At 44.4% G+C, this 13,965-nt stretch overlaps 1 protein-coding gene across 3 annotated transcripts in view; it reads right to left on the bottom strand.

Annotated features, from left to right (window-relative positions):
• ENTPD1 (ectonucleoside triphosphate diphosphohydrolase 1) overlaps nucleotides 1–12,767 on the bottom strand; it is a 93,136-nt gene extending 80,369 nt beyond the window's left edge. The window contains exons 1-2 of one of the 3 annotated variants that reach the window (XM_083149539.1): nucleotides 12,619–12,751; nucleotides 12,039–12,504 (exon numbers count right to left, since the gene is read on the bottom strand). In XM_083149539.1, coding sequence (XP_083005665.1) covers nucleotides 12,039–12,054 — 16 coding nt within the window. In that variant the 5' untranslated portion in view covers nucleotides 12,055–12,504; nucleotides 12,619–12,751. Of the gene's footprint in view, nucleotides 1–12,038 lie in introns of all 3 variants that reach the window. The other 2 variants (XM_083149540.1, XM_083149538.1) reach the window with 2 other exon arrangements.
• Between the last annotated feature and the right edge of the window lie 1,198 nt (nucleotides 12,768–13,965).

Raw genomic sequence — 13,965 nt, 5'->3', positions numbered from 1 at the left:
ATTATTATACAACGAGCGCTCCCTAATTTGCATATGTCCCCGCTGTGAGTATTGCTGAGGCTGCCATTAATCATCGCACGCCGGAATGTCGTGCTCTGTAATTTATTATGATCTATCCGTTCTGTCTGAGCGGCACACTACTTCAGAATGTATCTACTATTAATCGCTCTTAGGGCCCCCATACACTTGTCCAACTTGTTGTCCAACAAATTGGACCTGTTTGACATGAGATTTATCCTATGTGCAGGAGGATCAATCTCTTGGTTAGACCCAATGCGCACGGGAACATGCATTGGGTCCTACAGCATCAGGCACATCAGATTTTGTCAGATAAATTGGCCCAATCCATCTGAATTGGGTCAAATCAGACAAAATCTCACTAGTGTAAGGGGCCCATTAGAATAATCCTTTACTTACAGTGGCCCTTATTCTGATCGGTGCGGTCGGAGCCGATTATGCGGCCAGGACCGTGCGTGCGAAACCCCGCCTTCCATACGGATCGCCAACTGCGTCCGTACGCGGCAAGAAGCTGGCCGAACGGACCGCACGTGTATTTTACACGGAATACGCCTCCTCCATCTAAGGGAACCTCCCCCATCATTCGATGGTCGCAGACCATCGAATGCAGGACCGAGTGCTCCACCAGGCCGCATAATCGGATCCGGCCGCACTGACCAGAATAAGGCCCACAGTTATTGTGTGGACGGTATTCTGCCACCAAAGGATAAATGCCGTTTCTTTCTAATGACCAATATAGTACTGTGGATTGCTGGACTACAGAGCAGATGTATTTTCTACCACTCACACAATCTATTGCTGGATATATTATTAGCTCTACACAGAGATCACACATTGGAATACTGTTTGGGAGACCATCTGCAAGACGTTAGCAAAGGAAATTCTTAGTCATAGAAGGTATTACAAACCTGGTATAAATAGTAACTGTTGTATTATTCTGATAAATACCAATGATAATATATATATATATATATATATATATATATATATATATATATATATATACACATACATACATATATACACACACACACACACAGCATATCATTCCATTTAAGCTTAATTGCCACTTGCCAAAAAGAATCAGAATGAAGAAGAAATGTATTTTGTCACTGCAATATAAGATTGAGATTATGGGGTAAATTTATTAAAATGGGAATTCTATTGAAGTTTTTATTTATTTAGTACCAGTTTCTTATATAGCGCACACATATTCCGCAGCGCTTTACAGAGAATGTTTGACCATTGACATCAGTCCCTGCCCCAGTGGAGCTTACAATCTATATTCCCTACCACATGTACATGCACACACAGACATTCTATTGTTATTTTTTGTTGGGAGCCAATTGACCTTCCAGTATATCTTTGGATTGTGGGAGGAAACCGGAGTACCGGAGGAAACCCACGCAAGTACGGGGAGAATATAAAAACTCCACACAGTTAGGGCCATGGTGGGAATCAATCCCATGACCTCAGTGCTGTGAGGCAGTAATGCTAACCAATACACCATCTGTACTGCTAAGATAGTAACGCTCGGGCCATGTGTCGCTAGTGCCCCTACACACCGGGCGATTTAGTGAGATCGCTAAGAAAATGCACCTAAAACGCTTCGTATGTAGGTCCAGAAGTCTGGCACGTTGTGTTACACTTCTAATTAGAGAATTTGCAATCTGGGTGATTATTTCAAATAAATATGTACGCATAGCAGTTTGATTGACAGGAAGCTGGCATTTAGGGGCGGAAGCATGGTGCATGCCTACACGTTTTTCTGGTGGGTGCTAACATCAGCAATGACCACTTCCAGCCTGGTTCCTTAGCAGATTATTGAAAGCCCTAGACTGGCACAAATGGAAAAACTGTTGGATGTTTTGGTTTATGCAAATGGATCTCAAATATATCACTATACGCAATGCATTTGCAATTGACGTTTATTCTTTCTTTCTGGGCGGAAACGTTTTGATCACAAGCAACTGCGTTGTCTCTAATTAGCGATCCTTCCTGAAATATGCCCAATGTACGTGTAGCTAAAGTAAGCACCTGGCCCACATCCACCATTGGATGTTCCCCAGTTTACCTGCATCATAGGTGTCCGCATACATCGATCTTCCATGTGATACAAGTCGCTATATACATAACCCATGAGATCTGTGTCACTCGGTAGCGATGGGCGACTTTTTTGCTATTTTCTTTCATTAAAAAGCACCCTACAGTATTTGCAAAATGGAATAAGACACATAAGCAGCCTCTGCCGATTAAAATGATATGCAGCATGCCTATATTCAGTGTGTATCTGCACAACATGCAAATGGAAAGTTGGAAAACACTGTAATGTTGCCTTTTGTATACAGATACCATCACACACTGAACATACTGTAGGCTTGCTGCACATCATTGTAATCAGCAGAAGCAGTTTGTGCATCATATTAACAAATTAGACACATTTAATGGAATAAGTCACAAACAAGATGCCCGTCAATACTGAGTTGCACCATGCCATGCCATTGCGCAACGACGAGGGCTGTTTAACATGAAAGTAGGCGAGATGTTTGTGGTTTCTTATTCTGCCTTCATCTAGAAGGTATAGTATATCATTTACTGAAGAATAATGCAATGCTATGTGTGAGGAATTTAAGTATTTCCCTTTTTTTCTGTACAGAGCAACCATGTCTGGACTTTTGGGGAAGGAGGTGGAAGGAAGGGCTAATGTGCTGAACTTGCTTAACCCTAAGGAAAGGTTAATAATAGCGATTGACTGTAGCAGTTGGCTAGTTCCAGAAGATGTACACACACACACACACACACACACACACACACAGAAATTAGTATTTATAAATGATTATTCCTAAAGGGCCAATCAAAATTGCTGCACTAATAATACAGTTGTCTGTGACTAATATATGTATATATATATATATATATATATATATATATATAGAAGACAGGGGATCCGGCACAACCACTTGTAGTTTCAGCTTCGGCGGGTGCCCACACAGCAAATACGCTATTTATAATCCACAATATATATATATATACACATACAGTAATAATGGAATGCCATCTATTTGCCGGGATTTTCAGACTTCTCTGTCTGATAGGGGTATAACATTGTTGTTGAGAGGGGTGTAAATTGGGTATTTCTGATGTATATTTGAGCATTACACAAAAGTGTAATTATTATTTTTAGCTTGACATGTTGGGTGGTTGTTTTTTTTTTAAATTACATTTTGGCATGTTTTTTTTAAGCTACTGCACCCTAAACTACTTTTTTTAAGCTAATCTACTGCTCCTATACACACACACTGCACACCCACGCTCCTCCACATAATGCCCAATATATAGAGGAACCTTCCCTCTTCCATATATGGTACTGCTCCCGCCATATACCACATACTCTGGGGTGTGGTATATTATCCCAACAGTCGGGATTCCGACAGTCATTAGTCAGACGTCGAAATCCCGACTGCACAGCGTGGGGAGCGCAATGAAGCCCCTTGCAGGCTCGCTGCGCTCGCCACCTATTTTATTCTCCCTCTATGGGGGTCGTGGACCCCCACGAGGGAGCAGTCAGGATTCCAAAGTCGGAGGAATGACTGTCGGAATCCTGACTGTCAGGGAGCCGTCCGACACCCATACTCTGCACCAGGCTTGTCTACCCTGAAAAAAGACGTTAGTCCATCGAGTTCAACCTACTGTATCTTACTTATAACTACCATACCTCCCAACTGTCCCGCTTACCGCGGGAACGTCCCGATATTCGGGGACGTTCCCGCGTCCCGCCCGGGGCCGCCATTGTCCCGCGGTGGGGAGGACAGTTGGGAGCCCCCCCAGCCTGCCAAGAATAGATGCTGTGCGCATGCGCACAGCGTCTATTCAGTGCCGATGAGCGTCGAAAACGGGGCGTGGCCGGAGTTCGCGTCATCCAGTGAGGTCACACCCCCTTTTCTCGAGGCCGCCCCCCCTTTTCGCTCATTTACATCTATATATACAGTACATTCCATTTCAATGTGTATACATCTGTGATATATTTTTTTTTTTCTTAAAAATGTAACAGCTATATAATATGGTTTAGGGATCATTGGGAGATTGACAGACTCTTCAGGGAGACGGGGAGATTGCTAGTAATTCAGGGAGTCTCCTGCAGAATGCAGGAGGGGAGGCAACTATGGGTTACACATGCCAGTATCGGTGTATCATTATGGTCTGCCCATTAAAGCTTAATGTAATCTGGCCCTGGTGTCCATCACTTTGATAGGCTTTTTATCTAGTGGTATATAAATTGAATATAATGATGAATTAGAATAACATTTGTGGTAAGGAAAGAGCAGTTGTGCCATCCCCGCTTCCTTTATTTACAGGTTCCTCATTTCTGTATAACATGCAATGGGGCATACAGCAGGAATGGCCGCAGTCCTACGTAATGCAAACCAGGCAACAGAAAGGAAGTGTTTGCAAACACCAAAGGTTCCGAAATGTACACATCAAATTGTAAAACACAGAGGGTGACATTTAATAGGATGCGATTTTTAGTAACATTTTGAAATCGCACCTTATCGCACTTTTTGCCAAGAATTTCGCATATTTAATAAGGTGCGTATTCTGGGCAAAAAAAGCGCGATTAAGTACGATAATGTGGAAAAAAAAAATTAAGAAAAAATTTAAATTTCACACATTTTTGAAGACAGGACCATGCACAGATCTCAATGATCTGTGCAGGGTTCTGGCCAATTCGCCTGTCAGAACCTGGTCTACATACTGTAGGTGGCGAATTTTAGACACATTTTCCCGATTTCGCATTTCATTAAATATGCAAACTGTATACTTTTCAATGGGAAAACATCGGGATGCGAGTTCTGGCGCGACTAAAAATTGCACTTTCAGAATGTTTGATTTTGTGGAAAAATCGGCGGTTTTTGGCGTTTTACGCATCTCATTAAATATGCAAATTTGGGAAAAAGTGCGATTTCGGCCGTTTTTGGCAGGAAAAAATAATTAGCAAAAATCACATTTTCGCATCTCATTAAATGTCACCCACAAGCTCAAAAAGTCACCAAATAAAGATAATAACCATGCCCAAATACAATAGGATAAATGTAAAGCAAAAAAAATCAGGAACATTCAATTTGTAGCAACTTCCACGCTGTTTCCATCGGCGGGGACCCAGTGGGGTCGATAGCGATGTCCTGCATGTACAAACGACAGAGGATGACGCTGATGCTGCATCAGACATGACAGTTAGGAGCTGATTGTCAGGGAACTTTGCCTCTCTCTTCTTTCTACCATGCTGATTCAATTTCCGGAACTATCGGGTCAACTGAGAGGGTGCAGGGCTAAAATAATGCGAGTAGAGGCATTTTGGGTCATTCAAGCCTTGTGATGTCAGCCTTGTCCCCGCCCCCAACCAACGTGTTGCCCCTCCGGACTTCTCCCGGAGAGGTGACAATATAAGTAGGCAAGTATGCTCTGCACCCCCTCCTCCATATACACTGCAGTAAGTAGCAGCAGTAACCAGGAAACAGACGCAAAAACCACACAGCATGGTTTCATACCCTACAACTGCACCTTTTTGGCTGGTACAGTACAGTTTTTTTGTGTTTTACTGGTTTTCTGGGTCTACAACTCTCCATTGAAAGTATAGGAAAGGGGCCACACCCCCTTTACCTTTGACTACACCCCCTTTCCAAATGTGTACCAGTTTCTGCCCTTCAGATGTCGGAGGGTATGCGGTTTTTCAGGGCTCAGAGCAGAAGCACAGGGATACATGTGTCCACTTAACGGCAGGTTGGGGGGTGAATCAGTACAGCAGATTTTGGCCCTGTCCCCAGTGTTTGGGGTATGCGAATGCACATACGTGAATATGCGCATACCCGGGGAGCCAACTGCTTTGGCGAGTTTCACACTTACCGAGCTCCAAAGTGGGAGGGAAGGGGCGGGCGTTGGGGCGGGAGCAGCGGAATACCCCAGTGTTTTATGGGGGACCCAATAAAAATGCTATGTGTCCCCCTGCAGATGCAGGCGTGGTGAAGGAGGGCGTGCATACGGCCGGGCAGTGGTTGGCGTTTACCTACACGAACATACGCAGCCTAGCGAACCGGCCTGAATCCCCCCTATACTGTATGTATGTATAAAGTGAGCGACTTACATACAGACCGAGCCAGTTCCTGAAGGTGTGAACGAGACAGGTGATTATACTGGAAGAGAGGACGTTCTGTATCAGGGAGTACGTGGAATTGTCACCTAAGGCGGTGCCAAATTGCAGAGGGCTCTGACGATCATTACATTTAATAAAGGAATCGATACAGACAACGTTCTCCCAACAGAGAACCTACCATTCATCCAGCATTAGTAGGATGCTGGGACCTTAGGTGGTGGCGGTGGGAGGGGGGGGGGGGGGTGTTTAAATGAATCAAGCCTTTTATAGGGGACAGATAGGGATGTTGCGTATAGCACTCAATAGATTGTATCTGTCATTTATCTAGTACATTCTGTAAAATGATAGATGGGATCAGATTGTTGCTGGAGGCAGATCCTTTAGAAGGACGGATACATGTCCTAAGTCATTAAACAGATCAGCGCTGTGTTTTGGCAGTGATCTAGGTGAGAACAATTGTAAATGGCTCTGCATTGTTGTGTCACTTTGACAAAGGTGTAATGACAATAGATGGTTTATTTACACACCGGAGCTGCACCCGCTTTCCATTCTTTATCATGCTTAGGAAAACATCCCTGGCCTGGATATGATAATGATAACCATTTATGCTGCCCACACTGTATACTGCAGCTATGGCATACGCATTGTGCTCTATAAAGTCAGCCTTGGTTTCTACAGAGGGCAGGGAAATTTTGTGCCAAGGGTGTGAGCCCACCAGCATTAGAGAGTATCGTTCCATGCCATTGGGGCAGCTGCAAGGCCATGGGCAAGGAATTCTTGCCGAGACTATGGGCAAACGGAGAACCACTGTAACTTATCTAGTCGCTGCGCCTACGGTGACCTGGAGATTCCGTCGACACTTGCTCACGCACCACTGACTATATGGGCAACATATTTATTATAATTTTCTTGTATATTTAGGGTAGTGATGGGGAGCCGTCGGCCCTTCAGCTGTCGTTGAACTTCACATCCCAGCATGCCCCTCTACAGTTTTGCTATTTGGCCATACTAAAACTGTTGCAGGGTATGCTGGGATGTGTAGTTCAACAACAGCTGATTTAGAGGTACATTTACTAAAGATTCTAAAAATTATGTTGCCCATAGCAACCAGAGAAATGATTATCAGAATTGTATTGGTTGCTATGGGCTACATCAACGTTTTTTTTATCTATTTTTTTGAAGCTTTAGTAAATTTAGATGTAAATCAAATACAGTAAGATTTCCCAAACTCCATAAGTACTTAGTGACCCTATAGAGGTACCCGTAACTTATAAATGTATCATTGGTGATGTAAATGCCACAATTCCCGTACTTCCATCCTACTCACCAAAACAGCTGGTTCTCGTTAACAGGAACCCAACGGTTGATGTTTATATGGGTGAGTGAGACACCAGGGGGCTGTTTTTTACACAAGAGCTACAGCACATGTATACCTGCCTCTCCCTAATGGTTATCCAAGCTGTAACGCTCCGAAACGTACATTTGGTGTTTACTGCACAGAGAGTCTCCAGTGTAATACCCTTCTCTCTGTAACCTCCAGAGGCTCGTCTCTAACAACCCAACATATAATATTCCAGTTACCAAGGCATTACAGTGATTACGGCACTCGGTCTGATCACCGTGTAAAATGTAACTCACTTTAGTAGGCTCCTGTGAAATCATTGTTTAAAGGCAGGCAGCTGGGAGCCGAATTCCCGAAGAGCCTCATGCAATAGTATATAGCGTTGCATGATCTGTGACTCCTGTGTATGCGCTACACAGGAGTACCAAGGCAATAAGAAAATAGGTACAATTTAGGGGTGTTGTATAGGGGTCCGACAGTCGGGATCCCGACAGTCATTATCCTGACTGGCCGGACCCAGACAGCATGGTGAGCGCAACTAAGCCCCTTGCGGGCATGGTGGCTCACTATGCGAGCCATCTATTCTATTCTCCCTCTATGGGGGTCGTGGACCCCCACGAGGGAAAATAACCGACGGCCGTTGGTGAATGCTGACTGTCGGGACCCCGTCCGGCACCCCAATTTAGTGCACAACTTGGTACATCCGATTCCGATCTGGATCCAGTTGAATGGATCTTTTACAGATCCTACCTGCAGCAGGTTGGATCTGTAAAACGACAAAATGACCAGCGGGGACGCGCATCGGATCGGAATCGGATCTAACATGCCAAAACATGCCCAATTTACCTACAATCAACACACAATCAGTCGGAATTGGATTGAAATTGTGGGGAATGGAGGCCAAATTGTTCTGTTGTGTTCCCTACATTAGTTACATACAGATCACAGGAACTTCCAATTAGGATGTTTGACTTGTGGCAGGGTTCGGATTTCAATGACAGATGGGAGGAGCTGATTGGGAGGGAAAAGAGAAATAAGAAGGTCCCAGGCTGCACAAGTAGGGATGGACATCTATGTTTTTATATATCGATGGTCATCCATTTTCTTTGATTGATTGGCCTGTAAGCCAATCAAAATGCGGGGGCGGGGCTTCACAGGGGGCGGGGCTTCACAGGTGCCAGGGGCGGAGCTATGCTCCGTTTCCCAACACCTTGGGTAAAAAAAGCAAAAAAGAAACTATTCGTTTAAGCTTGACATCGATGGTGGGAAACCATCTGGTTCTCCCCCATTGATGGCAAAACTATTCGACATCGTGCACAAGTGACACTTGACGTAATGTGAACTGGGGCCCTGAGTAGCATAATATGGATTGGGTACATGCAGTGATGTGATCGGGGTGCACCGATCCGGTCCCGCTCCACCCATTTGTTGCACTGGGATTATGTACACATTACACCTTTTCATAACATCGCCAGTATAATGTTTTGACTTTTTTTTTTTTTTTACATTTACATAATGGTATTAAGGTGCAATTAGGGAGATTGCTGGACTCTTCAGGGAGTGAGGGAGATTGCTGTTATTTCAGGAGTCTCCCTGATATTCAGGGAGAGTTCACATGTTTGTCCCACACCTACTGGCCTGCAGCATTTGCTGGGACAGTTCTGCAAAAGCAATGGCATGGGGACCTACACCTTAATAACCTGTACTCGATCTCTCTATAGACCACCCAATACACAGCAGGGGATTATTCTGGTTCACTCCTGGAAAATTCCTTCTTAGATGGACAAAACGTGCACTGCAGGTGGGGCAGATGTAAAACGTGCAGAGAGAATTAGATTTGGGTCAGTTATTTTGTTTCTGTGCAGGGAAAATACTGACTACTTTATTTTCATACTGCAATATAGATCTCACTTTGAAGTAAAACCCCACCCAAATCTAACTCTCTCTGCACAAGTAACATCTGCCCCACCTGCAGTGCACACGGTTTTGTCCAACTAAGAAGGAATTTGCCAGAAGGAGTGAACCAGAATAAACCCCACAATCCCTGTATTTCTTCTGGGAACCTCACCTATTAAAATAGCAGTTTTCAGGGAATGTCAGCTCTTTAGCACCGATCTTTATACAGCAGGTGCCGCATCTGAGGATGATGAGGATTTCAAATGTGACCGTTGGCGGTTTGTGACATAACCTATACCGACAGTTGACTGATAAGGCTGCAGCGAAGATGGCGTTGCCAGTTAATGCTGGCTATGCGTTTGTGCTGAGCAGATAAAGTCCTGAGTCACTACCAGAGAGATGACAGTGCATCGGCCAAGGCGGAGAGGCGAGAGACACTTTCTACAATATTAAATAATACAGTATGAAAAAAGTTATTGCCGAGATCTCACTAAAGGCTCTAAATTAAAAAAAAAGAGGTTCCCCCAAAAACAACTTCATCACAGGTGCAAATCCAAAACCAGGGCTAGCGGCTATTCCCGTGACAATATTGTAAGTTGTAGAGATGGGCTCCTGGCATCCCTGCCCAGCACTATCTGACTTCACTGCAAGGTCATTCTGTTCTGCAAAAATGAGAAACATAACTTCTAGCACCACCCCGGGTATGAGCACTGCTCCCCCTCCCCCTTACCATTCAGATGTGTAATGCACAGACTCAAGGTTTGTAACACCACACTGCTTTTCCAGAGCGAAGACTTCAAACATTGGGAAGTGCATACCTCGGTTCTATACAATTAGTGCAGGATGTATGCGTCGCTGCTTAACAAACAAATGCCAACTCCCTGAGGTCACACACGCAGGACACAATGGCACCAGGATGACTTGGTGCCACTGGCTTTACCTATGGCAGCAGGAAAACACATGGCTTCCTTCACAGCTGATGGGCAAAAAGTTGCAGGACTTAAATGGGCAGCACCCTATTTTTTTTATCTCAGCACTCACCCTGTAACGCGCACAATCTAGAACCATGTTGACCTTTTCCCACGTTGACCTAGAAACATGTCGACTTTTTCCATGTCGACACAGCTGGACACATTGATTTGCAATGTCATTTAGCGACAGCCGCAATGATGCAGTTCTTGCAAACGTATAAGAGCACAATCCGATATGAATCGATCCCACGTAAATGATCATTTTGTATCAGGAGTACAACAAAATATATATACACTTCATTTTGCTGATAACAGTACAAGAACTAATAAGAAAATACTCTTATTTCTAATATATAAAACCACCGGGCGTAAGGTGGATTCACAGAAGTACGGATGCTGGTAGTAAGAGATCAAACAGAATAATGATAAGATCAGAACTATATTGTCATTTTGGTGGAAAAGTACTTCTGTATTTGGGTTACAATGAAGACTGCCAACAGCCTGTACAGAGGGCAAAAAATAGCAACAGGTTACACTGGCGCAAAACAGATACATATTACTTATAATAGGCGCTTATGCCATTATGGTCAAACCCAGTGGTTCCCAAACTTTATTGACCAGGGCTCCCTAGAATATAAGGATTTGTTCAATACACCCCTAGCCAAAAAGTTTCTTATGGATAAATAAAAGGATACAGTATATTGTGCTTAACTGTCACCCTCAGGTTCCGTTATGTGGTGGGGAACATAGCCGTAGTACTAATTGTCCATACATTTTATGATTGGCAGCCACCAGCACTGGTTTTGCCTATTATTATTTATTAGCAGTTTCTTATATAGCGCACACATATTCCGCAGCGCTTTATAGAGAATAGTTGAACATTCACATCAGTCCCTGCCCCAGTGGAACTTACAATCTATATTCCCTACCACATGTACATGCACACACAGACATTCTAGGGTTAATTTTGTTGGAAGCCAATTGACCTACCTGTATCTTTTTGGATTGTGGGAAGAAACCGGAGGAAACCCATGCAAGCACGGGGAGGATATACAAACTCCGCACAGTTAGATCCATGGTGGGAATAGAACCCATGACCTCAGCGCTGTGAGGCAGTAATGCTAACCACTACACCATCCATGATGCCCCATAACTATGACCATAAATAATTTGTTTTGGCCATGGACCCCCCAACCCGAGGCACCCTTGCAAACATCCCAAGGCACGCCAGGGTGCCTAGGCACACAGTTTGGGAACCACTGGAGTGGGTAGCACTGGCAAGGGTCAAATAAGTACAACAACTACAGCATATATTCAAAAAGAGACTCTGGAACTGACAAGTAATAACAATTACTAAAATAATAACTATAATAATACCAGTCAGTGAGTGACACAAACTAATCCCAGCATTGTTAGAAAACTTTAACAAGCCAAAAACACAACAAGCAAACAAAAACAATACAGGCAATATCGGTCAGGTGACCTTTTTATGAATGAATGAAACAATACAATGACAGTTTGTTTGTTTGTTTGTATTAGTGTTTGAATGATTAGAACATTTCAAAACAAACAAACCAATAAAAAACAAACAAAAGTTTCTCTGAAGTGTTGCCTAAAATAGTGCAGTGAAGGGTTAAACATCCACCACAACCACCCCACTCACCCTTTGGTTCTTCCATCAGCTCTGTCGCTCCTTGCTCAGCTTGTGCTGACTGCTGCGGTCTCACTGAGAGATGCACATGAGACTTGCTGCCTATTTAACGGTCTATGCATGTGGGTGGACTCTCTCTCTCTCCCAGCAGTGACAGCACAGCAGCAGCCAGCAGGTCAGTTAGAGTCTGTGTGGATGCTGGGCTGGCTGGCTGGCTGGCTGGCTGGCTAGCTGGCTAGGGATGGAGGCACCACAACCACCACCAAGGCCTGGTAGACCATACACACGACCCCACTCAGCAGGATGGATTATTTGCAGCTCTCCGGTGTAGACAGCCCATTGCCTTCAGCTTCCCTGGCCAGGAGAGCTCTGTATCCCCAGCTCTGTGCATGCAGAAGGAGCAAGAACAACAAGCCTGGGCTGCTGCAGACAGAGGCGGTCATTATTCATTCTTTGCAGGAGAAGCAGCAGCTCAGCACTGGAAGGAATACATATGAGAGGAAGAGGAGAGAGTTAAATGCCCCTGTTGTTAAAGAGCCAGTCCTGCCTGCAGGAGCCGCAGCAGCAGCAGCAATGCTTTATATGAGATCACCTTTCATTGCAGGGCTGGCAGAGCAGCAGCTAGGAGACTGTGCCCAGGGGTGCTGATGCTGCTGCTGGCATTACCTAGGAGAGGCATCAGTCCTGGACTCACAGTCTATTGGGATCACTCCGAGCTCCTGCCATCGTCTGTGACGTCTCCTTTGACCCCCTTTTTCTTTATGGTAAAGGGAGGAAATGGAGAGGATGGGCTGGCACTAGATAAATGCAGATAATTATAAGGTGTGGTTAGAGTTCAAATTATAGGAATGATGCCTCCTATTACATGGTTAATAAGCAGCCATTAGCTTTAGACTGATGCTCCCTGACCAGTTTGGACATGAGCTCCCCCCCCCCCCCCTCATCACAGAATAAAATGCTTCATTTTGCAAATCAGTATTATTGGCCCCTTACTCTGCATGGCGATTTGTATGACCGCCGCCGCTACTGGGTACATTTTTACGCCGCTCTTCAATAAATACTTTAGCCCCTGTACCAATGGAGCTTACAATCTATGTTGCTTAACGTATGGACAAACATGGTCTGCTGTCCCTGGGTCGACAATGTCTAGGTCGATCACTAATGGTCGAGAGTGACTAAATAGACACGTGAAGGTCGGCATTAACAGCTTAAGGTGGACATGGACATGGCCGACACTCAATGTTGACACAATTTTTTCACATTTTTTTGTGTAGATCGACTTGGTTTCTACTTTACTATCCAAGTGGGCACAGAGTGAGAATATAATAGTGTGCCGAGCGCAGCGTTACACTTATATGGCGCCCATTTCGACATACCGTGTCCATGTCGACATAAAGAAAGTGAGAAAAGTTGTGTCAACCTTTTGAATGTCAACTATACCCATATCGGCCTTAAGCTTGTGTCAACCTGGCAATGTTGACCTACAGTATGGCAGGGGCAGCCAACTCCAGTCCTCGAGAGCTACCAACAGTGCATGTTTTCCATGTCTCCTCACAGAATCACAAGTGAAGTAATTAGCTCCACCTGTGGCTCTTTTATAATGTGTCAGTCAGTAATGATTGCACCTGTGAGGTGAGCTGGAAAATGGGAACTGTTGGTAGCTCACGAGGACTGGAGTTGGCTACCCCTGACCTATGGTATGTCAATCATTTTCGGGTGTCGACCTAGTCACTGTCGACTATTAGTGACTGTCAAAATATACATTATCAACTCATTACACCGTAACCAGCAAACACATGAGGGTTTATATTTTTCAGCTTATGGCAGAAATAAATGAACCCACCAATATGTTTATTTTTTTATATAGGTGTGTTGGAGAAAACTGGTGAACACGTGGAAAGTAAAACCCATGCAAACATGGAGGGAACGTATAAACCCC

Source organism: Crinia signifera, chromosome 6, assembly GCF_055691185.1.
Source record: "Crinia signifera chromosome 6, ASM5569118v1, whole genome shotgun sequence".
Lineage (NCBI taxonomy): Eukaryota > Metazoa > Chordata > Amphibia > Anura > Myobatrachidae > Crinia > Crinia signifera.
The sequence above is the reverse complement of the archived record's forward strand: the minus strand, read 5'-3'. Positions and strand labels throughout refer to the sequence as shown.